At 36.2% G+C, this 26,993-nt stretch overlaps 1 protein-coding gene across 1 annotated transcript in view; it reads left to right on the plus strand.

The window, feature by feature from the left end:
• The first annotated feature begins 2,432 nt into the window (after positions 1–2,432).
• Positions 2,433–26,993, plus strand: part of Cpne3 (copine 3) — a 53,378-nt gene continuing 28,817 nt past the window's right edge. The window contains exons 1-7 of the mRNA XM_076835580.1: positions 2,433–2,538; positions 13,825–13,964; positions 14,242–14,421; positions 15,775–15,849; positions 18,152–18,223; positions 23,991–24,074; positions 25,999–26,088. Of these exons, the coding sequence (XP_076691695.1) occupies positions 13,833–13,964; positions 14,242–14,421; positions 15,775–15,849; positions 18,152–18,223; positions 23,991–24,074; positions 25,999–26,088 (633 nt within the window). The 5' untranslated portion in view covers positions 2,433–2,538; positions 13,825–13,832. The remainder of the gene's footprint in view (positions 2,539–13,824; positions 13,965–14,241; positions 14,422–15,774; positions 15,850–18,151; positions 18,224–23,990; positions 24,075–25,998; positions 26,089–26,993) is intronic.

Raw genomic sequence — 26,993 nt, forward strand, 5'->3', positions numbered from 1 at the left:
GTGTTGGGGATTGAACTCAGGGCCTAACGTACGCTGTACCATTGAGCTACATCCCCCAGCCCAGGCATTGCAATTTGGATTAAGGTGATGGCCAAAGAAGATCTCACAAAGGAGAACTTTGAATAAAAACTCAAAGAAGAATTAAGCCATGAGGATATTTAGGGAAAGAGCTTTGCATGTAGAGGAAAAGGAAAGTGCAAAGGTCTGTCCTTTCATTTTCCATGAAAGTAAATCCTGCATAGATGGAGTAAAGTGAGCAAGGAGAGGAATAGTAAGAGTAAGGTCAGAGATGAGATGGGGGCCAAGTAATGTAGGACCTCAGAGGTAATTGCAAGAGTTCAATGGTAGAGTGTATGCTTAGTATGCATGAATTAATAGGTAAGGACTAATTAATGAGTGAGAACAAATATGGAAAAGAATTTAGACACTGAAAAGAATGAATAAGTACACTGAATACTATGGCACTGTGTGGTCAAATGATAGATTCCTTTTTTGGATACTAAAAGTACAATACCATCTCCTTGTCTCTACTCTGTCTCTGCTTTAGTGAAGACAAAATTTGGGAAGGTTATGTGTGGATACTATGTATTCTGAGAAATATAGAAATTTCCAATTTGTGTCTGGGGACCTTCAATTAAACAGAGGAACAGGATAAGAAAATAAAACCAGCTACCTTTAGTTATAACCACCACCAAACAAACAAACAAACCCACTTATCCCCTCCCACCTCTCCACTCTAGCCACAAAGAAGTTGTTTCTATGCTTGAAATTTGCTGTTTGTTCCTGTCTTTGTCCTGATATTCTTCTATCCACAGATCTTTGCATGATTGGTTCCTTCTTTACTTCTTCCCTCCATTTCTCCTTTTCTTTCCTACTCTCCTCATTCCTTCCTATTCTCCTCATTCCTTCCTTCCTCTCTTTTCCACTCTCCCTCTTTCATTCTTCCTATCTTTCTTTCTTTTCTCCTTTTCCCCTTCCCTCTGCCCTCTCCCTTCATGGCTTCCTTTCCTGTCCCTTCTCTTCCCTCCCTTACTTCCCCTTATATTTCTTTCATTGTACTAGGGATATAATCCCAGGCCATGTGCATGGTAGACGAGCATTCTACTATTGAGCTATATATACCCCAGCCCTTTTAATTAATTAATTTTTATTTTGAGACAAGATCTCACTAAATTCCTCTTTCCGACCTTGAATTTGGCAATCCTCCCGCCTCAACTTTCAGACTAGGCCACTATACTAGCCTTTCTATTTTTCAACTGAGTAGAAGCTACCAGGTGAAGTGGGAAAGGTGACTAATCAAATAACACCACCTTAGAGAGGGCTTCCCTGATCTCCGGTCTAAGTAAGTTCCCATTATTATCCTTACATCTATCACAACAGCCTGTATAACTTTCATTCATAACACTTATTATTGAGATGTCTTTTGTTTTTAATGATTATTATTTGTCCCTCATCTAGGATAGAAGAGCTTTTCTTGCTCACAGATTTATCATAAGTCTAGAACAATATTTTTGACACAGTAGGCACACAGGACGTGTTTGTTGAATAAAGGAATGGCACTTATATAATTTTAAAAATGTTTAGTTTACATTTTTTGGATTGAGTTAAGTTTTTACTTAGGAATGTCTGTATTTCTTTATTTGTTTCCATTTTCCATTTCTTCTATAATTAAAAAAAATTATCCTTTGCCCATTTTTCTATTGAGTTTCCCCACTATCCCTTTGTCAATTTAAGTGAACTTGAGACACCTTTGTTTGTCAGGTTTGTGGTGAATATTATTTCTAGTGGGTTTGCCTATTGACTTTGTCCCTGTTTCCTCCCGCAGAGGTCCTAAAATCTTAAGCAAATGTAGCAGAATCTTCCACAGTGGTTAATATTCAGTTGAATGGCAGCATCGACTAGCGGGGTTAGTTCACTTAGTAGACTCTGACTTTTGGCAACTAGACCAGTTAGCTAGGGAATCTTATGTTACTCCATGGTAGCTTTCTTATTTATGGTATGGGGATAATGTTGCTAAATGCCTCACAAAAATGCGAGAATTAAGTGAAATTAAGGATGTAAAATGATCCTGGTACTGCACCCATTGAAAAAACTCCCAAGTATGGTTAAGAGCTAGAATTTCACTATTTTCATGTTGTTTTTCTTGTTTCATATGTGGTATACATTTTCTCAAATACTGTAATTCTTTTACCCTTCAGGAGTTTATTTTGGTGCAGCAACTTGGCCTAACGCCTACTTTGGATTTTTGGTAAACAAGGGACACCCTAAGTAGCCTTGAAACTCCAGCCTATAGGCAGTTAACAGATCTGCAGAGTAAAAAGGCCAGCCGGGCGGGTGGTGGGTGGAGCCTCGTGTGGTCTTGAGTGGGCGCGGCGTGCTGTAGGCACCCTCGGAGCACCCCAACCCCAGCTCCGCCCCGCCCCGCCCCGCCGCCAGACCAGCCCAGGTTCCTGTAAATCCCGGGCGCTTCTGCACCCACCCGGACGCTATCAGCCTGGTTTCCACTGTCGCCTGACTTTCATCCCCAAGACCCAGAATGTGAGTGCGGGCCTTTAGCTGCTTCGGGGCCGCACGGCCGGCCCCCGCAAACCACCAGTTTTCGGGGGAGGATAGACCTGGACTTGGACCAGAGAATCTGGGCGCGTAGGCTCCGCGCTGCTGGGCCCGCTCGGCCCTCTCTCTGGAAGTTCACCCTGGGCTTCCCGGGGTCAGAGATAATGCAGGGTGCGCTGAGGGCTTCCGTTCTCCTGCAGGCGAGCTTGGCGGCGTTTTGCGACCCGGGGCTGGCCAGCGCCTCCCGGAGGAGCCTGGGCTCCAGGTTGAGCTCTGGGCCGCGAGGCGCTGCCTGGGCCTGGAGCTCCAGCACCTGGGCGGGGGATGCCCAGGATTCGCCAACCTCCCAGGGGAAGAGAGAGTCGGGCCTGTAGCCCAGATTAGGGTGACATGCCCCGAAATCCAACGAACCGCCCCCAGGGAAGAGGGATGGGTTCACCAAACTACACTTGTGGTGAAACATCGCTTCAGAGTAACTGAGTAGAAGCTACCAGGTGAAGTGGGAAAGGTGACTACTGATTTTAGTAGAGTATAAAGCAAAAACAACATGAGGAATATCTTAGCAGATCTTAGTGTTCCTGTTCCACTTCCAAAATTCTTTCATTGCTTTGGGTTCACTGTACAAGGGGCGTGGAGGAAGTGCAATTGCACTTATTTTGCAGTGCCAGAAACTTGACCGAACGAATTGACCATTAATGTAACACTTGATGCAATTGGTGATTATCTGCAACTTTTGGTTCTCCTTATTATCATCTTTTCGTGACTGCCTTTGTAATGGATAATCAAATAGAGGGAAGAGTGGGGTTAAATATCGCTATTATTGATTGCAGTGCCCTTCAACTTTCTAGGCAAAATTTATGTTACCTCATTTAATGCTCACAACCACAAACTTAAGTGATATTGTTATTCTTTTTCATACTCCAGGAAACGGATTGAATAATTTATCAAGTCACACAAGTGGTAAGTGATAGCATTAGGATTAGAATTCAGGTCTGTAAGATTTTAGGGCTCAAGCTTTATGTCAGTGTAAAAGAACATTATAGTCTGGGATAAGACAGAGCTTCAGGTTTCAAGTCTATGCATGAGGTTTGTTTGTTGTCTGACCCTGGGTGACATACTTAACCTTGTAGGGCCTGTTTCTGTATTTGTAAAATAAAGTTAATACTGCTATGTGACGTAGTTTTTATGAGAATTAAATAAAATAGTATTTGTAAAACACTTGGCAAAGTACCTGACACCTACCCATAAGCTGTATATATTTACATTTATACTGCCATTGTCATTAATTGGGGTTAGCAAATTACAGCCCTGAGTGCCAGGAGCCAAATACAACTTACACAGATCAAGAGCACAGGTAGAGGAAAACAGAAAAATATACAAAAAGAAAAGGGAACTGAGAACAGATGACATATGTAATGGCAATTATAGTGACACCAATAGAAGTTTCGGACTATAATGTGTGGTATTCAGGGACACTTTTGCCTTTGTGAGAATTTTTTAAAAGGCACTGGAAAAATCCATTCCACTCTGGACTGAAAAAATTTAGAGGCAATTGCCTGGGACTGGACCATGCTGTAACTCTCTGGATTTTAGGTAGAACTGAATTTTAAGTCTCCTCAGATTAAAAGGTGTATGACACAAACCCAACGACAAAGTGTGCACTTCTCTCTCAGGTCTAGTTCCTGAAGAAGAGGAAGTTCCAGCATAGGGAAAAAAAAAAAAAAAAGGGAATCTTTGCTTCTAAGGATATCATAATGACTGGACACCTCTCCTAATTTTACCTATAACTATAAACATTTTTTTTTTTCTTTTGGCACTGGGGATTGAGTCTGAGGTTGCCTTACCACTAAGCTACATCCCCAGTCCTATTTATTTATTTATTTTTTGAGACAAAGTCACACTAAGTTGCTGAGGTCTTGCTAAGTTGCTGAGGCTAGCCTCGAACTTGTGATCCTCTTTCCTCAACCTCCCAAATCACTGTGATCATAGGAGTCTACCATTGCATCCAGCTATAAGAATGTCTTTATCTCCACAAAAATTCAAGACAATCTAAGAATTACACATTTTAATGTATTTTATTAGACTGGAATGGTGCTCCATGGCACAGCTCTTACAATAATAACATGCCAAAACCCTGGGTTTAATTTCAGTACTGCAAAATAAATAAATAAATAAATAAATTAATTAATTAATTTTATTTATACTCTTTACAATGCTATTACTACTGAATATTTCCTTTGCAGTATCTGCTCTCTTTCTTTTTTGTTGCCATCACTGGTCTTTTTTTCTGCTGTTTTTAGTCTTTCTCTTTTCCAAAACTTTTTTCATCAGTGATTTATTGGGTTAGGAAGTATGCCTGTCAGCAAAACTAAAAAAGTTAATGTTGGATGTGAAAAATGATCACATGACATTTTGACCTTCAAAGCTTTATAATGAGCTACCAGTGTTTATCAGGATATGATCATTGAGGTGAATCTTTTAGCAAGAATCAATGCCAGTTTCATTGGTAGTACTGCTCAACAAGCTTGAGCTGTCCTAGTTAGGGCATTTGTATTGTATGCTCACCCTCCAGTTTAACTTCCTTCTCACCAGTGTTTTTCCCCATGTTCTTATTTATCTTCCAAGGATTGTTGACTAGGTTAAAATACAAACAAATTAGGGTATTTTCTATGTTATGTTTATTTATGTTTACATGTTGATGTCTATTAATTGTCTCTCTATAGTATAACCTTTGAGGATAAAGATGATTGTCTGTTTTTTTTTCTTTTGTAGTTAAAAGATTAGCCAGAAAGGAGGTTTAGAAAATACATAACATAGGTTTTATTTAATAACATTATTTAGGTTTTTGATAGTCATAATCAAAAGCAGTTATGTACATTTTGATAAGAGTCTGATAACTACATTTAAGTGTATTATGCTGGTTTAAATGTATTTGAAGAAGTTTGGGAATAGGATGATATTGGGATTCTTTTGGAAGGGATGTATATTCTTTTAATATATGTCAACTTACCAGAATGCAATTGTAAATTTTAAAAAGACATTAAAATTAGTGTGATGGTCAGATTTCCCCCTATGCATTAGACAGATAGCATATAAATACAGTTTCCCTTTGAACAAATGAAAGGAAATATCACACAATGGTTTCAGCAAATTATTTTGAAACATCCTCTTACCAAATGGATAAATTACATCTAAGTCCTGTGAAAATTACCAAAGCAGCAATGTGGCTGCAATTCAATGTCATCAAAGTACTTCAGTAATTTTTTAAATTTCTTTTTAGTTCTAGGTGGATACAATATCTTTGTTTTATTTATTTATTTTATGTGGTGCTGGGGACTGAACCCAGTGCCTCATGCATGTGTTTCACCATACCTCTAGTCTATAAGATGATAATCAGTACCTGTTAAAATAGATATTCACAAATGTAAAGAGGAACTTGTGGTCCATACTGCCATCTGTTTAGGTATCAGAATTTTTTTTTAAAGAAATGAAAATCAAAATAAATATGTCCTTATGGTGTTGTCAAAGAAATTTATAAAATATCTAAAATTGCAAAGTACTTTCTGTACTTCCTGCTCTTTCCTTTTCCTGCTGTATTTTTTCTCCTGGAACTTACTTCCACCTAACATTCTATTTATTTTACATGTTTATCTCTATTAATTGTCTCTCTGTAGTATAACCTCTTGAGGATAAGGATGATTGTCTGTTTTTGTTTTTCATTTTGCAATACTGGGGTTCAAACCCAGGGCTTTGCACATGCTAGTCAAGTGCTCTATCACTGAATTATACTCCTAGCCCATTTGTCTATTTTGTTCATTATTGATTCCCCAGCACTTTGTAATGGTGCTTGACACATAGAAGATGCTGAAAGAAGGAATAGTGCTGTTATAGTTGAGAAATATAAAAATGTTTGCCAAAAAGTTAAAAACAACTGAGATATATGTGGTAAACAATCTTGGAATGAGTATTCTTAAAATCAGAAAACTTACAAACATCAACACAGTGATGGTTAATATGTAATGTTTATATACTGTTGCTGGGGATTGAACCCAGGACCTTGTGCATGCTAGGCACTCACTCTTACCAAAAACAACCCCAGCCCTACAGATTTCGAGAATGAAAGTAGTTGTAGTTGCAGCTTTAAACTGGAAGAATTTTTATATTGTTCTATACCTTAAACTAATGAGGAGCACATAGTGGCAAAATGTGAAATACTTCTTTTCCAGTTAAGTGTTATATATGTCCAGGGAAGAGGAGAAGAAAATAACCCTGGCTTTGGAAAGATTGCATTTAGAATCAAGACTCAGTAGAGACTAGGACACAGGAGAAATTCCATAACAGGTTCCACCCCTGGGAGAACCTATGATGAAGTGTTTCTTTGATTGGCTTGAAAATAAAATTAGTGACATTTCTAAAATGTGGCCAAGGGATTAGAAAAGTAGTATAACATGAAACATATTAACTGAACTCTGTAGCAAATCATGGAATAGCATAATATATCTTCCGAATTTTCTAGAGAAATTATCTTAGTTGTAAACTTTGAAACAATAAAAACAAGATTAAACTGTTCATACTTCTTATTTTAAGAATGTTTCAGTATAGATACTTTTGTTATAACTCCTGCCTTCCCCAATTCTATGTATCAAAGTATCAGCAATAGTTTCACTATTTAGATTTTACTATGATAGTTTAAGAATCTGTAAACATTTTTTTGGACAGTGGAGAGTGGTGGGGATTAAACCCAGAGCTTTGCACATGCTAAACACAAATTTCATAACTGAGCCCCAGCCCCAACCCCTGGAGATTCTTTTTTTTAAAATGATATCCCAAATCTAATACCTATTGCTGTCATGTTATATGCTAAGATCTTAATAATGTGAGATGCTATGGAAGGTAGTAAAACTTACTTCCTTATTATCTACATCTACTTTATAGACTGGGCCCAATGTATTTTTTTTAAATATTCTTTTTTTTATTATTGGTTATTCAAAACATTACAAATATTGCAGAATTACATCGGTTACACATCCACATTTTTACATAATACCATAATAGTAACTGTTGTATTCTGCTACCTTTCCTATCCTCTACTATCCCCCCTCCCCTCCCCTCCCATCTTCTCTCTCTACCCCATCTACTGTAATTCATTTCTCTCCTTATTTTTTTCCCCATTCCCCTCACAACCTCTTATATGTAATTTTGTATAACAATGAGGGTCTCCTTTCATTTCCATGGAATTTCCCTTTTCTCTCCCTTTCCCTCCCACCTCATGACTCTGTTAAATGTTAATCTTTTCTTCCTGCTCTTCCTTCCTGTTCTGTTCTTAATTGCTCTCATTATATCAAAGAAGACATTTGGCATTTGTTTTTTAGGGATTGGCTAGCTTCACTTAGCATAATCTGCTCTAATGCCATCAATTTCCCTGCAAATTCCATGATTTTGTCATTTCTTAGTGCTGTGTAGTATTCCATTGTGTATAAATGCCACATTTTTTTAATCCATTCATCTATTGAGGGGCATCGGGGTTGGTTCCACAGTCTAGCTATTGTGAATTGTGCTGTTATGAACATCGATGTGGCAGTATCCCTGTAGTACACTCTTTTAAGGTCTTCAGGGCAATAGCTGGGTCAAATGGTGGTTCCATTCCCAGCTTTCCCAGGAATCTCCATACTGCTTTCCATATTGGCCTCACCAATTTGCAGTCCCACCAGCAATGTACAAGAGTACCCTTTTCCCCACATCCTCGCCAGCACTTGTTGTTATTTGACTTCATAATGGCTGCCAATCTTACTGGAGTGAGATGGTATCTTAGGGTGGTTTTGATTTGCATTTCTCTGACTGCTAGAGATGGTGAGCATTTTTTCATGTACTTGTTGATTGATTGTATGTCCTCCTCAGAGAAGTGTCTGTTCAGGTCTTTGTGGGCCCAATGTTAAGTTTGCTGAAGTGCATTGTTTTTCCAAGTCATCTGAGAATTTAATCACAATTTCAAGCACTATTTTATTGTTTAGAAAATTAACAAGGAGCTAAAAATCATCAACATACTCCAGGGTTATTAATTCAGATATTTGAATGCTAACATAGTTATAGCAATGAGACATGGATAGTAATACTTATTTAGCCCAACACACATTTTTTTTGTAATTTTCAGAGATATTATATTCCTTGGAAGCAATTTGAAAAAATAAAAACTATCCAGATACATGGAATTATTTATTGTCTTTCCAAATTTCACCTTTCCTTTCATACCCCGTCTACTCACTCTCTCTCTCTCTCTCTCTCTCTCTCTCTTTTTAATATCAACATCAACTTTATAGAGGAAGTATCATTTGGAATTTTGAATTGGATCTCAAAGAACTTAGAGTTGCAGAGGAAGTTGCTCACATAGGCTGGAGACATGTGGGTTGAGTCCTGAATTCAGGCTTAGTTTAATGATTTTTTGTTTTTTAATTAGTGGTAAAATCATGATATGAATGGAGAAAAGATGGCAGTGGGATACCCATTAGGAGACTATTACATTTGGTGGGTGAGCCATATGGGAGACATGAGGTAGGGTTGTGACCGTGAGTTTAGGGAAGTGTCTGTACCTGCACATTTTGAGAGATTTGGGACTAAAATAGGGAGACTCTCCATGACATTCTGATTGAATGGAAAGAGTAGATTTAAGGGGGGATGGAAAATGAGGATGTAGATAAGACTTCAAGATTTTCAGCCAGGGCATGAAAGTGATCAATTATATCCTTTAAATTTCACATATTGAATTCCACTTCAAATATCAGATTTTAATTTTCAATTCCTTTGAGTGATCTGTGTGATAATGTTGATTCAGAAAGTTATTAGTATTCTAGGGGTTATATGCATTTAAGAAGAGTTGCTTGAACCAAACCCTTCTTGTAGTAGGGAAGCTGTTGTCTAGTTCCAGTGATTACTTAGGTTTGTTGCCTAGACAGCCTCAACAATTTTCCTGCTTCAGGCTCCTGAGACACAGAGATTATAGTGCATGCCACTGTGCCTGGCTCATCCTATTCTTTTGGGAGTGAAATTCATAGAATCATTCTTTATTTGTTCATACATACTTCTGCCTAGTCATTTGTCCCAGTAAAATCATCTATTTTCCATACTCAAAGGTTATAAACAATTTATGATTTATAGATGAGATATCTTCTTGATATTAAAAAAATTATCAGTGCTAGATAATTACTAGAAAGGAAATGAAAACAGCATCTTCATGAATGTTGCTATTAGGAGGTTCCAGACCTGAGTGCTTATGTAATTTCTTCCATTTGCCATTCAGTCATAATGGGTTTTTAGATAAAAGGGAGGCTGCATGCAGTCAGAGTCATTTTCAGGGGTGGGGGATGGGGATGGGACTGCTGCTAATAGAGGGAATTTGCTTCCTGGCATTAGTGCAGTAATGTAACTGTCAGCAATTTGCTAAATAATCTGCTGTGCCTGGCATGTTGTTTTTGTAACTTTTGTATGAGCATTTTGTGGGAAAAACATAATGCTCTACTGATATGTTGTGCCTCTTTTGTGACACTGACTTTGCACAGAAATATCTTCATTCTCTGTTGAGTTTTCCCCATTCTTAGAAACTTAAGACTTTTCTGGTTGACTATTAGAGAATTCCCTATGTGTTATTCTTTGGGAGCCTCAGTGATCCTTGTTTATTCCACAGGGTACAGCCAATTTACAAGACTCTAAACTTCCTTATGCAAAAAGAAAAAAAAATCATACAAATAACATTCCACAGATTCTACGTTAGGAAGATCAAGATGCTGGGCATATCCGATTTAGAAGCTTATTGGCTGTTTTCTGTTTTTACTAATAAGGAAATCTTGGGTCAGGAAGTTGAAGTGACTTACGGTTACTCAGCATCAGATGTAGGATTCAACTCAGGTGTGCATTACTCTAAATTTGATCTTGTTCTTACTGTGGTAAACTGTTACTTTTAGTGCAGCAGAAATTCAAAGGATCAACTTGGTGTGGGTTGGAATAATCAGGAAAATCATCGTGTAATGGAATAATAAAAAAATATGAATATGGGAAAGATGAAAGGATTAGACCCAAGAAGCAGGTAGTGCTAAGGTAACAAAATTAGAAAATGTGTATATGTGCCATGTACTAGACACTGTTTAAATATATTAACCTATTCAGGCCTTACAACAATCCTTTGAGGCAGGGACAGCTGTTTTCATTTTGTATGTGAAGAACCAAGAGGACACAGACTAAAGGCCACCAGTAAGTGGTGGAAGTGAGGAAATCTAGGTAAAAGCTCACACAGTCTGATTTCAGGGCTGAATATAGTAGCTCTTTAAAAAAAAGGATAAAGATCAAATTACACACAGGGGCAGGGCTGGAGGATGTAAGTTTGTGAATGAGACTCTGTGCCAATATGTTAGAGCTTTCATGGATGAGAATATCTTCAGATTAACTATTATTATTATTTTATTTTTTCCTAATTTCTTATTAGTTTCTTGTCTCTTGTTAGGTTTTCAGCACTTCATTTTTTTTTTTTTGTACCAGGGATTGAACCCAGTTGTGCTTAATCACTGAACCACATCTATAGCCTTTTTCTTTCTTTCTTTCTTTCTTTTTTTTTTTTTTTGAGATAGAGTCTTAGTGAGTTGCTCAGGGCCTTGCTAAGTTGCTGAGGCTGGCTTTGAAATTGCAATCCTTCTGCCTCAGCCTCCTGAGCCTCTGGGGTTACAGGTATGTGCCACCAGGCTGGGCTCAGTACTGTTATTTTTTTTGATAAATCAAAGTAAATAGGATTGATTGGTGTATTATCACTATTCATACAAATGCCCTCTGATATTATATACATATGCTTCAGAAAAGAAATAACTAATTTGAATTGGATGGTAAAATACATGCTGATTTTGGTATTAAATTTTATCTCATTTATTGCTTGATAAAGTGACATTTTTCGTATCATGTCAGAGTTGTATCTTGTTAAAGTGTCCTAATTATAATACACTGTAGAATTAGAAAAAAATTGACAAGTGACATTTTAATCAGGGGTTTCATCCTATTATATCTGGTTTGTGCATTTCTAATAGCATCCTGTTACACACACATCTAGTCCTTCAGGCTGGCTCACAGGGCAGGTCAACCTGTTCAGCTCTTCCTTTGTTCACATAGCTTAGTTCTGTGACACATGATGAGGTGTCCCCACTGTGCCTTTGAGTGTCCTGCTCTTTCCTGACTGTGTGCTAACATTTCATCTGCTCAAATTGAATCTTTTAAAGCCTAGGCAATGTCTCATCCATACTGTTAATTCTCCTCTGACTGCTTCTTTGACTTTTCCTTGCCATTCATATTTTTTGTACATATTGTCACTATAATGTATTTGCATTTAGCCATTTGATGCATATTGTAATGGCAAAAAACTAAACCTAACCAAACCAAACCAAAACATTGGGCTTTATAAAAGACATAGAATTTTTAGTTTTACTATAGGTATCCCTGGGTTTAGGAGACAAACTGGGGAATTGGGGGAATTTTTTCCTTCATTAAGGAATAGTTCTCTCCCAAGGTGAAGGTGTATGCATGTAGCATTGCTTTTTTAAAAAATACCTTTATTTTATTTATTTATTTTTATGTGGTACTGAGGATTGAACCCAGGACCTTGCACATGCAAGGCCAGCACTCTACCACTGAGCCACAACTCCAACCCTATAGCATTGCTTTTAAAAGGAATTTATAGGTACTACTAGAACCAACCATATTATTCTTAGTCTCCATTAATTTAGGGATCTTAATGATATTATTGATTTTTTGTCATAGTGTTGGTACTGGCTTTAGAGAGTCCATTAGACTAAAGAGTTTTCAAAAGACATGAATTGTTTTTTAACATTGTCAAATAACTCCTAATAGTAATTCTTACATTTTTGTTCTTGATTAGGCACTTTATACAACACAGAAATGCTACTGCCATACTGCCATAAACACATGCATATGTATGTGTTTATGTGTGTGTGTGTGTGTGTGTGTGTGTGTGTATTTATTTATTTAAAAAATTTTTTTTTAATTTTTTGTACTGGAGATGGAACCAGGGATACTCTACCACTAAGCTACATCTCCAGTCCTTTTTACTTTGAGACATGGTCTTGCTAAGTTGCTCAGCCTGGGTGTGAATTTACAATCCTCCTACTTCAACCTCCCAAGTAGCTAGGATTATAGATGTGTACCACCATACCCAGTGCTACTGCCATGTTTAAATACAACAAGATGATGAGTGAATTTATTCCTGTTTTTCCAGAAGTTCAGCTAGATCTCAAAGTGCAAGTCAAATGACACTGACCACTCTACATTCTAGGGTGTTTCCCTGCGGTTCTAGGGGAGGAGGCACCCTTCCATCTTCAGAACTTGCTGAACAGCTGGCTAAGTGGACATCCAGCATCCATCTAGGGAATGCAATGCCTGGTTCCTCTTCATGGTGACACCTGGTAGTCCTTTTCATTCCCTGAGATGAAATACTGCATAATGTATTGATTGGCAGTTGGGGAAGAAGTGTGTGGAAGTTAGGCTAATTCTGGGATTTCTTAGCAAATCATGAGAGAAGATGCATCACACCAATTTGCTGGATGTTCTTTGTAGGACAAGAGGTCTGTCAACCTCATGACACCTTCGAATAATCTAAGAAGCTGATGGCCAAGATGTACCCTAAACCAGTTAAATTTCTCTGTGGTATCAGCAACTTTGTATATTCCCCCAGATGATACCAATAAGCAGCCAAGATTGAGACCCATGGCTGCAAAATATGTGAAGCTGTGGGTAAAATGGAGAGAAGGGGTTACTTTGAGTCTTTCATTCCCTAGGTTTGGGTCTTTGACAAAATTTTTGAAAACAGAAAATAACCTATTCAGAATCTTGTTAAATAAGCCAAGAAAAGTAAAGGCAAAGTTGTAGTTTATTCTGTTTTGTTTTATAGTGATATTTACCTTTAAGTCAAGAATTAAGATTATACATGGGCTTTTTCAGAATGGTAGAATGTCTAGCAAGGTGAAAAGAAGAATAATGTATATTATTTGTCATATTAAAAGCTATATTTTACTGTCATATAACAAGTGTTATTTCAGCAGGAGTACAAAACAATATCATAGATGAGCTAATAGACACCAAATCACCAGGAGGCTCATGCAACAATTTCATTCTAGTATGCTTGCTCTGAGCACATTCTGACAGTCCTCAAATTCCATTAGGAATGAGTGTGCTTCTTCAGGACTCTTTTTAATTTGCTTTCTTATCACACTGGTTTTCTCACAGCTCGAGAGATGGCTGCTCAGTGTGTCACGAAGGTGGAGCTGAATGTTTCCTGTGACAATCTCTTGGATAAAGATGTAGCATCAAAATCAGACCCGTTATGTGTGTTATTTTTGAACACGAGTGGTCAACAGTGGTATGAGGTAATATTAAGTAATTTAGGTGAAAAGAAAACTGAATCTCATTTTTCAAAATGTGAGGAGTTTATTTAATAAGTTAAAAATAATAGAACCATCTCATCTGTTAATATAGTTTTTTTTGGACAAGCTTGTACTTGATTGTGGAATTCTTTATGCACATTAAGAAACTTCTTTTGGTTTTCATGTCTATAATTATGTTTAGTAAGCAAAGATGTTAAAACTGAAGTATAGCTTTGATCTGAAGACACTTTGTTTTGTTTTGTTTGGGGAATGGGTGTAGGTTGAACGCACAGAAAGGATTAAGAATTGCTTGAGTCCCAAATTTTCTAAGACATTTATTATTGATTACTACTTCGAAGTGGTTCAGAAATTGAAATTTGGGATTTATGATATTGACAACAAAACTATCGAACTGAGTGATGACGACTTCTTAGGAGAATGTGAATGTACCCTTGGACAAGTAAGTATAAATAGCTGCTATATTCTACTTTGTTTGCATTTTCACTGGAGACTTGGATGTTTTTGATGAGTGTTCATTAGTTTAATTTTTTAAGTTGAAAAGCATGTAATTGTGTTAAAGATTGAATTCATATATTGGTATGGTTGGCTTAAACATTATAGAATTTATCTTATTTTTCATAAAGGCAAGGACCATGTTTTTCTGGCAAAGCCTATTCATTCTTTTGAATTGGGGTGCTTCATTTGGCATTTCAATAAATAATATCACTGCTATAGTTACTGCAGAGTTCAGTGAAATTTTATTATATTTGAGTCATGAATCCTATTGAAGTCACATTAACTCCCCGGTGTTCTGACTAGTATGACTGGTACCTCTCAGCCTCTGATGCCTCAAAACCATTCTTTGATGTGACTTGTTCTTTTTCCACTCATTTTAACCCCATTTACTCCATAAAACTTCTCTGGCCTCCTGGACTAGTTTAATGCCTACCCTGAGTTCACTTTAGCACTCTCCACTGCTTCTCACTCTATTTATTGTAGTTGCCTTGTTATCTGTCCTCTCTCTACATGATGAGCTGGATTACAGCAGGGATGCCTGGTGGCTTACCCTAGCTCAGTCTGGTTTATCAAGAGAGATCATACTCATTTGTATAAACCAAAGGAGGCATCAGGAAGGAGGAGTCATTTCTTTTTCAACAAGTGAATTTATCATTCACATTTGTTTTTCATGGGTTAAATTTTCGGGCTTATTGGAAAATCATGCCCTGTGTCTCAAGGACATTGTGAAATTGATCAGTTTTATAAGATTCACCAATAGTATTAGAGAGAAAATTAAAGAAATATTTATTTTGGGTAAAAAACATTATATAGCTAAAATTCTAGTGGATTTGAGAGATATATCATTTGGGAAGTACATAGGTATATATTATTTTAAGCAAGATGATATTTTGTGGAAGTTAAATATCGAAATTTTGCATCAGTTGAAAAATTTAGTGTTCTGAGGCCTGATTTATACCTCGAGGGGTTTCAGCTCAGTGATCTGTGTAGGAGATGATAATCTGAACTTCTTTTTCTGTTACAAGAAAGAAGTTTAATTATGATGAAATTAATAAGGAATTTGTGAGTGGGGAAATTGTATCTTGCCAGAGTGGGGTCTTTGGAAATCTTTTCCAGTGGGTTTTAAATGTGTAGATGCATTTTAAATCTCCTTATAATCTCTAGATCTTTAAGGAATGGACTTAATGTTTCCATTTCAAATGACTCTAAGTGAATTTTATGCTCATTCTTTTTTTTTTTTTTTTAACTATTCAGTTTAAAGTGAAATAGCTCTTTCTGTTACTTCCAATTTTAACAGATTGTTTCCAGTAAGAAGCTAACTAGACCACTGTTACTTAAAAATGGCAAACCTGCAGGGAAAGGGAGTATTACGGTAAAGATACTTTGTCTTTTGTCTCAAAATATTTAGCATAATGCTGAAATTATACATATCAGACAAATATTTTTTAGCCATGCTTTATTACTTGATCTCAAATGTTGCCTTTCCATCCACCCTTGCATTATAGTAATCACAAATAGAAAGTGTGCTGTGCCAAAAAAGGAGAAAAAGTCAGTGTGGGAATGCTTTCTTTCAGTTTTTTAAGTTGCCCATAGAGGTCAGGAACATTTTGGTGAAACTTATTCCTGTTCCATGAAAGAGTCAATTTCCAAGTTAGAAACTACTAATCCAAATGGATCAACTTGACTTTCTATAAAGGAAACAGGTCTCTCAATATGTGTATTAGGATTCTCTAGAGAAATGAAACCAACAGGTTATATGTCTATATAATTATAAAGGAGAATTTTTAAATTGACTTACATGATCAGAAGCTAAATAGTCCCATAATCTCTGTCTGCACATGAGAGATCTGGAGGAACTAGTAGCTGCTTAGTCCAAGAAGCTTGATCCTCAAACAAAGGGGACCAATGATACAGCCCTAGTCTAAGACTGAAGGCCTGGGAGCTCCCTGGAGAATCTCTGGTGAGAGTCCACCTTGTAAGAGTGAAGGAGATGGAGTCTGTTGTCCAAGGGAGATGGAAGCAGCAATAGATGCACTGCTCAAGGAGAATTCTTCTTCTGTCTTCTTTTCTATCCAGGCCCCCCAGTTTATTGGATAGTGTCACCTTCATTCAGGGTGGATCTTCTCCCTTCAGTTTGATGCCCCACATGCCAGTCATCTCTGGAAACACCCTCATAGATACACCTATAAGTCTCTTAATCCTAGATGTTTCCTAGGAGTCTCTCAGACTAGATTAACCATTACAACATAACAGAAACTTTCCATGGTGGATTTTATTACAGATGGATTTTACATTATAACATGACCATTGAACCTGTAAACTTTTACCATTGCTTTGTGTTCTTGTACTCTGCTACCCATCTTCCCATCCAGATTTTCCATTGTTCACTACTGTCTCTAAGGAAATAAATATATGCTGTATCATGTTTTAGATTTTTAATTGCATAATGACATGCTTTTAAATTTTTTCTAGAGTTTCTGTCCAAGAAACCATTGCCTGGAGCAATAGAGTTCTAACTGTAGCTCTCTGAGAATGAAAGCCTGGCTACCTAGAGAGAGTTTCAGGGTTATTATAGTCATCAAATACATTTTTTGAGCAGCTGTTTGGCTTTAGGTCAGATTTCCAAGGGCATAGGAATGTTCAGACTGTTGGCAGTATTGCCTTTTGTAGAGCAGAGAACATATTCGGTAGTTATTTCTCTAGGGACATGGTAGCCACAAGTTGTTTTGTGTGTATGATGCTGTGGATTGAACTCAAGGCTTGGTCATGTCAGTTAGGCATGTGCTCTACCACTGAACTGGGTTCCCAGCCCCTAAGAATTTATTTTTTAAGTAGAATAGGTCTTTTAGTTACACTTGATGAAAAACACTGATCGAGGCTGGGGTTATATCTTTGTGTTAGAACGTTTGCCTATCATGAGAAAGTCCCTGTGTTTGATCCCTAGTACTGGGGAGGGGGGGGACCCAAACCAAAAAACCACTCATCTGATACATATATATATATATGTTGTAGTTGGACACAATTTCTTTCTTTCTTTCTTTCTTTCTTTCTTTCTTTCTTTCTTTCTTTCTTTCTTTCTTTCTTTCTTTCTTTCTTTCTTTCTTTCTTTCTCTCTCTCTCCCTCTTCTCTTTCTCCCTCTCTCTCTCCCTCTCTCTTTCCTTCCTTCCTTCCTTCCTCCCTTCCTTCCTTCCTTTCTCTTTCATTTTTATGTCATGCTGAGGATTGAACCCAGCACATCACATGTGCTAGGCAAGTGCTCTACCATTGAGCCACAACCCCAACCCTCATCTGATATTTTAATTCATAGAGTTCTCCAGGTGTGATTTACTTGGGTTCTCAATGTTTGGAGAGCTCTAGAGGGTTTTGTGTAGAGGGTAGCCTTCAATCTTTGAGGGCTTTCATTTTTTTCTATGGAATAAGAAGATTCCAGTTAGGGAAACCACACTTAAAAAAGAAGTTGCATAATGCAGCCTTGGCATATTTGGAAAAGATATTTATTTCACACACATAAAATAAATAATGGTAAATCTTTCTTATTGCTACCGATTTCTTATTAGGCATTGTAGAATTCACTTTTATCAGTACAGACTTTATATGCTATTAGATTAAAAAGTACTTTGTTCATTAGTATATCAGAATCTGTAAACATATACTTTCACTTATCTACTCATAGATTTCAGCAGAAGAAATAAAGGATAATAGAGTGGTCTTGTTTGAAATGGAAGCCAGAAAACTGGATAATAAGGTATGTAGAACATGCAGATTTCAACAAGAAACTATGTTTTTGCCTCATGTTGATTTATTTTTGAGAAAATAATCATTTAATTTCAACTCCATCGTTTGAGCATAATGTAGGGTGTTAGTTACTCCCAAATTCTGTGTGTGTGTGTGTGTGTGTGTGTGTGTGTGTGAGTGTGTGTGTGTATTTAAACAGAGCCTATTTCCTTTCACCTCTTTGAAGTAGGTGTAATCAAAGAATTAGTATAGATTAAAGGAAAAGTTGAAATGTAAATGTTAATGTTACTGTTAAAGTCATGAGAATAGTTGGATTACTTTCAGGGAGAAACAAAAAGCCCTGGATTTATTAATTACAAGTCAGTTCTTTTTGCATCCCAAGATTTTTTTTTTTTTTTAATGAAGGATGAATACCGGCACATAATAGCACGGTAATATAGTTCATAGCATGGATTATGATAATTCTTTGAACAATTTTTTTATGTTGACAAACCTTTATTTTATTCAGTTATTTATATGTGGTGCTGAGAATGAAACCCATTGTCTCACACATGCTAGGCAAGTGCTCCACCACTGAGCTACAACCCCAGCCCTCTTTGAACAGTTTTTGTACTTAATTCTATGATCTAGTTGATATTCTTCATCATTTACACTTACAATTTAGTTTGAATATAGGCAACCTGCCCGGGACTTCTTTCTTTTCTTTGGGAAAACTCTAAATACATACAAAAATAGAATAGTATTTTTTAAAAATTTCATATCCTCATAACCCATCTTCATCAATTATAGCTCATTGCCTTTTTTTTTTTACCTCTATCCATATCTATCTCTATTTTCTCTCTTCTTAGATTCATATCATTTCATATGTAAATATTTTGGTGTATCTTTTTTTTTTTCCCCTGTGTTACTGAGGATCAAACCAGGACCTTACACAGGCTAGGCAAGTGCTCTATCGTTGAGCTACCTCCCGGCCCTTTTTATATTATGTTGACAGGGTCTTGCTGAATCATCCAGGCTGATTTTGAATTTGTGATCCTCCTGCTTCAGACTCCTGAATAGATGAGATTATAGGTGTGTGCTGCCAGGACTGCTCCATTTTGGTGTATCTCTAAAGACCCTTTAAAAAATGTAATTGTTTAAAGTGTCTCTTAAGTTTCTTTTCTTTTTTTTTGATCTGTAAATTCCTCCCTTCCTTTTTAAAAAAAAATTTTTAAAAATTTGTTCTTTTTAGATATACATGATAGTAGAATGTATTTTGACATATTATACATACATGGAGTATAACTTCCCATTCTTGTGGTTGTACAAGATGTAGAGTTAGACTTGTTGTGTATTCATATATACACACAGGAAAGTTATGTCTGATTCATTCTACTGTCTTTCCTATTCCCATCCTCCTCCTTTTTCTCATTCCCTTTTGTCTAATCCAATTAATTTATATTCTTCCCTCCCTGCTCCCTTATTGTGTGTTAGCATCTGCATATCAGAGAGAACATTCAGCCTTTGGTTTTGGGGGATTTGCTTCTTTCACATAGCATGATAGTCTCCAGATCCATATATTTACTGGCAAATACCACAATTCCATTCTTTTTTTATGGCCAAGTAATATTTCGTGTACACACACACACACACACACACACACACACACCACATTCTCTTTATCCATTTATCTGTTGAAGGGCACCTAGGTTGGTTCATACCTTAGCTATTGTGAATTGAGGCACTATAAACATTGATGTGGTTGCATCACTTTAATATGCTGATTTAAAGTCCTTTGGGTATATATTGAGTAGTGGATTACTGGGTCAAATGGTGATTGCATTCCATGTTTTCTGAAGTATCTCCATACTGTTTTCCAGAGTGGTTGCACCAATTTGCAGTCCCACCAGCAATGTATGAGTGTATCATTATCCTCACCAACGTTTATTCTTGCTTGTATTCTGTATAATTGCCATTCTGACAGGAGGGAGATGAAATCTCAGTGTGTTTTTTTTTGTAGTTGTTTTTGTTCTTGAGCTTGAACTTAGGGAACTTGACTACTGAGCCATATCCCCAGCCCTATTTTGAATTTTATTTAGAGACAGGATATTACTGAGTTGCTTAGCGCCTCGCTTTTGCTTTGAACTCTCGATCCTCCTGTCTCAGCCTCTTGAGCCACTGGGATTACCACTGTGCCAGGCCCTCAGTATAGTTTTAATTTGTATTTCTCTAATTGCTAGTGATGTTGAACATTTTTCCATATATTTGTTGACCATTCATATTTCTCCTTCTGTGAAGCGTCTATTCAGTTTCTTTGCCCATTTATTTATTGGTCATTTGTCTTTTTGGTGTTAAGTTTTTTGAGTTCCTTATATATCCTGGAAATTAATGCTCTATTTGAGGCACAGGTGGCAAAGATTTTCTTCCATTTTTAGGCTCTCTGTTCATGTTCTTTATTGTTTCCTTTGCTATGATGAAACTTTTTAGTTTGATACTATCTCATTTATTGATTCTTGATTTTATTCCTTGCAGTTTAGAAGTCTTATTGAGAAATTCAGTTCCTAAGCCTATGTGATGGAGATTTGGGCCTGCATTTTCTTCTAGTAGACACAGGGTCTCTGGTCAATACCTAGGTCCTGGGCTGGGGATGTGGCTCAAGTGGTAGCGCGCTCGCCTGGCATGCGTGCGGCCCGGGTTCGATTCTCAGCACCACGTACAAACAAAGATGTTGTGTCCGCCGATAACTAAAAAATAAATATCAAAAAATTCTCTCTCTCTCTCTCTCTCTCCTCTCTCACTCTCTCTTTAAAAAAAAAGAAAAAAAAAACCTAGGTCCTTTATCCACTTGAGTTGAGTTTTGTGCAGAGTGAAAGATAGCGTAGAAATTTCATTTTAAAAATCTAGTTTGAGCCTGGTGTGGTGGCACATGCCTTTAATACCAGTGACAGGAGGCTGAAGCAGGAGGATCACAGGTTGGAATCTAGCCTCAGTAACTTAGCAAGGCTATAAGCAATCTCATGAGACCTTGTCTCAAAATAAAACATTTAAAAAAGGGGTAGGCTGTGCCTCAGTGGTTAAGCATCCTTGGGCTCAAGAATCTATTTTGGTTTTAAAATAATGTACAAGACTTTTATAGTTCCAAAACCAAATCTGCAAAAGAAGTTCTATCTGAGAAATTTAGCTTCTCTTCCTGTCTATCCTATCCTGTTTCCTCTTTCTTCCCTATTGTAGTAATTTAAAAAAAGCTTGGCCAGGCATGGTGGCACATATCTGCAATCCCAGTAGCCCTGGAGGTTGAAGCAGGAGGAGCTCAAATTCAAAGCCAACCTCAGCAATTTAGCAAGACCCTGTGTCAAAATTTAAAAAAGAAAAAAAATTAAAATTTATGAAAGGGTTGGGAATTTGGCTCAGTGGGTGAGCAATCTCTGGTACAAAAGTAAGTAAATAAATAAATAAACAAAAATAAAAATTGGCCAGTTGCGATGGCTCACACTTGTAATCCAGGTGGCTGGGGAAGCTGAGGCAGGAGGATCATGAGTTCAAAACCAGCCTCAGCAAAAGTGAGGTGCTAAACAACTTAGTGAGCCCCTATCTCTAAATAAAAATACAAAATAGGGCTGGGGATGTGTCTCACTGGTCAAGTGCCCCTAAGTTCAATCCCCGGTACCAAAAATAATTTTAAAAAATTAAAGTAAATAAAAATTGTGCCTTATGACCTAATTCGTTAGTTCCATAAAAATCTAAAATTTTTAGTATATGTACATGTATTTGTACACACATGCACTTGCACATATATACATATAGCTATTTATCTGAGTATATACTGATGGATTTGTATTTGTGTTTGTATTAATATTTGCCACCCTCTGACTTTAAATAAATGTTACTTACCAGATACGCACTTCTTCCACCTTCATTTTTTCACTTAGTATATCCTGGAGGTCAGAGTTAGGAATTTTTAATTCTTGTTTTAGTACTAATGCTGACAATTTAATGAACTTTCAAACAAGGGCTGTTTTTTGACCTTCAAAATGATAATGAGCATATTCTGCCTTTCCTCTGGGATTATTTTAAAGATAAGTCACAAAGAGCATGTTAATGTGTTTTTGAAAAGTTAACTTATCTATGTAGAATTGTTATTAGTTTTAGAAATGAGAGGCACAGAGAGACTTATGTCATTTACTTAAGATTTTTCTTAGAGATAAGGCTAAAGTTCTGCATAGTTTTTGTATTTATATTTTTCACTCTACCAAGTATGTTATTTGCTTGACATTAAACTTTGTGCTCAGTGGGGAAATAATATCTTCTTAGTTCTTAATTTAATACTGAGGTTAATTTTGAGACAAAAAATACTCTTCAGAGACATATATTATTAAAGGATTAATTAACAAGTGTCCTTTCATTTTCTATTGATTATTTTTAGCTTTGCATGACAGTAGCATTTATTTTGACATTATTATATAAGCAAGGAATATATCTTATTCTATTAGTACCCCATTCTTATAGATGCACACAATGGTGGGATTTACTATGGTGTATTCACATATGTATTCATTCTGTGATTTTTACATAGGAAAATTATTTTGGATTCATTCCATTTTCTTTCCTTTTCCTATCCCTCTCCCTTCCCTTCATTCCCCTTTGTCTAATCTACTGAATATCTATTCTTCCTGTCTCTTGCTTTATTGTGGTTTAGCTTCCACATATCAGCAAAAACATTCATCCTTTAGCTTTTTGGGACTGGCTTATTTCACTTAGCATGATAGTCTCCAGACCCATCTATTTACTTGCAGATGTCATAAAGTCATTCTTCTTTATGGCTCAGTAGTACTCCATTGTGTATATATGCCACATTGTCTTTATACATTCATCTGTTAAATTTATTACTTATTATTTTTAAAAATAGTAAGTAATATATGCTAAGGAGTATATACATTTCAAAACAAAGATAAACAAAAATGAGAAAGGCATCCATGATCTCACCGAAAGTTTAACCTTATGAGTGATTTGTACATAATTCCATAATTTTATCTCTCTGTGTGTTGAGCATAGAAATAAGGGAACTGTTGAGCACTCTCTATACCTAAGCATTGTACAGGAGGGCTTTGGTGAATTTCAGAAGGAATAGAAGATGTAGTTTGTGCCCTTGAAGTATTTCTATTATGCACTCTATGAATCTACCTTTGTTTCCTTTGTATATAAAAATAGTTCAGCAGCGGCAAAAGAAAGAATTAGACTTTGAAGAGTGAAATAAGAAGTCAAGATTCTAGCCTCAGTAACTTAGCAAGGCTATAAGCAATCTCATGAGACCTTGTCTCAAAATAAAACATTTAAAAAAGGGGTAGGCTGTGCCTCAGTGGTTAAGCATCTTGGGAAAGTCATTTAACCCCTCTGAATTAATTTTCTCACTGATAGTTGCCCTTCCCTTCATAGAGTTGGTATGGTTAATTTTGGGGATATCATTTACATGAACCTGCTTAGTGATGTTTAATGGAAACTGTTAATGCTGAAAACAAGTCAAACACCTCTATTGGATGGTCCATCTGATCAATACATTTTAAAACTGACATGTTTTTGAGAAGTGAGGATATGAGACACAGGATTATCACAAACGCCTTAATAATTCTCACTAGTAGAATTCAACATGTTGATAAGTTAGTGAGAAAAGTGATGGATTTGTGTTTACAACCAATACGTTCATATTTTGGAGTTAGATTCTGGTGGTTGCTAACTTGCATAAAGTGGTGAAATACATGGTTTCAGAGAAGAATGAATGCTTTTTGTTTGCTTAAATATAGGATCTATTTGGAAAATCAGACCCATACCTGGAGTTTCACAAGCAGACATCTGATGGAAACTGGCTGATGGTTCATCGAACAGAGGTAAATATCTGAATCTAAAAGTAGAGAGAAATTTTTCTTTGGAATTGTAGTAATCTGAATTTTTAAAAAATTATATGTTAATAAAAATATTACTTTGAGTTTAGACTTTTTGCAGCCAGAGATACAAGATTAATATGCTCATTTATTTTTTTATTTTAATGAAGTGTTTCTGTCATTCTCAATTATTTTTATTTTGAAAAACTTAAAACACTATAAAGAACACTAAATGTGTTCCTGTGTATCCCTCATCAGTTGGTCTTACCTGGACACATTTGTATTCTTTCTTTCTCTCTCTCTCTTACATGTGTGCATGCATACACACTTATACACAAATATATTTCTCTTTTGCAAAACCATCCTAATGTAGGCTATATACATCATGATCTTCACTGTTAAATGCTACTATAGGCACTTCTCAAGAATCAGGGAGCTCTACACCACCCTGCTTAAGAAGTCATTTAACCCCTGATATAGTAACATCATTCAGTATACCCTTCATACACATATTTTCTCAGTTGTCCCACATATTTGATATATATTTTGTTTTGTTTTATCCAGGATCCAGTAAAGGCTCATGTCTTGCATTTGGCTATTATGTTCTAAGTATAAGACTTTTTGTTTATTTCCCTGTACCTTCATGCCATTGGATCTCATGAATAATTAAAACCAGATTGTCTAACATGCTGGATTCTTCTCTTTCTACACAACTAGATCCAGCTCAGACATTTCTTTCAAAAACACTACATGAGTACCTTTCTTTGCATCATCAGGGAACTTGTAGTGCCTGACTGCCCAATATTGATGGGGCTAGGCTTGCCTAATTGGTTAAGCTAGAAATCATGAGATTTTTGCCACCATTAAGTTCTGTTTTTTCCCTTTGTAATTAATAAGTTGTGTGTATTATGATACTTTGGGACCAGATGAATTGCTTCTTCTCTCACATTTTACCCAGTGGTTTCTGTATCCATCGATAATCCTAGATTGAATCAATTATATCAGGGACTATAAAATAGTGACTTTATTTTTTCTGAAATTTTTATTCTTTTACCCACATTAGCAGCATTCCTCTTTTAACTTTTTGCTCTAATGACTTCTGGGTTCTTTTAACATGACCCTATTTCTTTAACCATTCTCTCTCTCTCTCTCTCTCTCTCTCTCTCTCTCAAATATTTTTTGTTTGTCAATGGATCTTTTATTTCATTTATTTATATGTGGTGCTGAGGATCGAACCCAGGGCTTCACACATGCCAAGTGAGTGCTCTACCACTGAGCTACAACTCCAGTCCTAATCATTCTCTTTTTTTATGATAGAGTATGTTCTTAGTTTATACTGCCCTAAAGCTGGAATAAAGCAGTTCTTTGAAATAACCCTATTCCTATAAAAGGTGGTATTATTTATACACCAAGATTAGAGTGCTAGACATGCTCATAGATACTAGGATGTCATTGTTTTTAGACCTTTTCAATGGACACTGCTGGGAAATATGTTTATTTGTGTATATCTGTTTATTATGTATGTAAATATGGTATTAAAATTTCCAAATTGTGAATTTTAACTGATTTCTCCAATTCAAATCTAATAGAGTAAGTTTTGTTCTACCTTTTATTATTTCATATTGAAATCTTTTGTGCACAGCAATGAAACTCTTAGTTTCCAAAAAAATCAATAGGCTGCAGTTTGGTGCATAAGTTTCACCAATAACTTTCTTCTTTTCTCAGAATTTACCATGATTAGACAATTTATTATAATTTTCATATAACTGTTATATATATTTATCCTAGCTAGTTTTCATTGAAATAGTTGAATGGGTGAGAAGGTGAGGGATGAATTATGAGAATATAGGAAGAACCTAGGACAGGAAAGAGCTAAATGTTAATGAACTGGATGTTATCCTAATGGAACCTTCAACCTTCATCTTTATAGGTTATTAAAAATAACCTGAATCCTGCTTGGAAGCCTTTCAAAATTTCGCTTAACTCCCTGTGCTATGGAGATATGGACAAAACCATTAAGGTAATTTGAAGTTATATATAGATGCTCCTTGACTTACTTTGGGGCTATGTCCTAATAGAACCATTGTAAATTGAAAATAAGTTTGGCTGGGGGTATACGCTCAGTGGTAGAGCATGTGCTTAGCATGCATGAGACTCTGGGTTCAATTTCCAGTACCAAAAGAAAAAAAGAAGAAGAAAAATATAATAAGTTAAAAACATATTTAATACAACTAATTTTCCCAGTATCATAGCTTAGCAACATAGTACACTGTAGAGTATTGGTTGTTTACCTTGGTGGTCATGTGGCTGATTGGGAGCTGTGGCTTGCTGCCAGTACTCAACATTGCAAGAGAAAGAATCTTCTGTATCACTAGACCAGGAAAAGATCAAAATTCAGAACTGAAAGTATAGTTTCCAGTGAATGCAAATCACTTTTGCACCATAGTAAAGTTTAAAAATCATAAGTTGCACCATCGTAAGTTAAGGATTATCTGTATAGAATACATACACAAATGTGTTCATGTTCACTTTTTGTAAAATAAATATATGAGTTGATATTTTTAAAAAGTAAATGATATAACACATACTGTAAGAGCTGAATTTTACATATCTAATAATATTAAAAAACGTTTTCTGGTTAGTAAAAGAGTTGGTTTGAAGGAGTAGGCATGGGTGACTAATCTGTTATCCTGATGCTTAATCAAACAGTGTAATTTCCATCTTATTCTCTATTTTTAATAAAATATTCAATTTAATTAAAAAAAATTTTTTGTTGTTGTTGTAGGAGGATACAATACCTTTATTTTGTTTATTTATATGTGGTACTGAGGATTGAACCTAGTGCCTCACATGTGCTAGGCGAGCACTTTACCACTGACCCACAACCCAGCCTTGCTTTTTTCTTTTAATAATTTTTTTACCTCT

Source organism: Callospermophilus lateralis, chromosome 16 (genome assembly GCF_048772815.1).
Source record: "Callospermophilus lateralis isolate mCalLat2 chromosome 16, mCalLat2.hap1, whole genome shotgun sequence".
NCBI lineage: Eukaryota > Metazoa > Chordata > Mammalia > Rodentia > Sciuridae > Callospermophilus > Callospermophilus lateralis.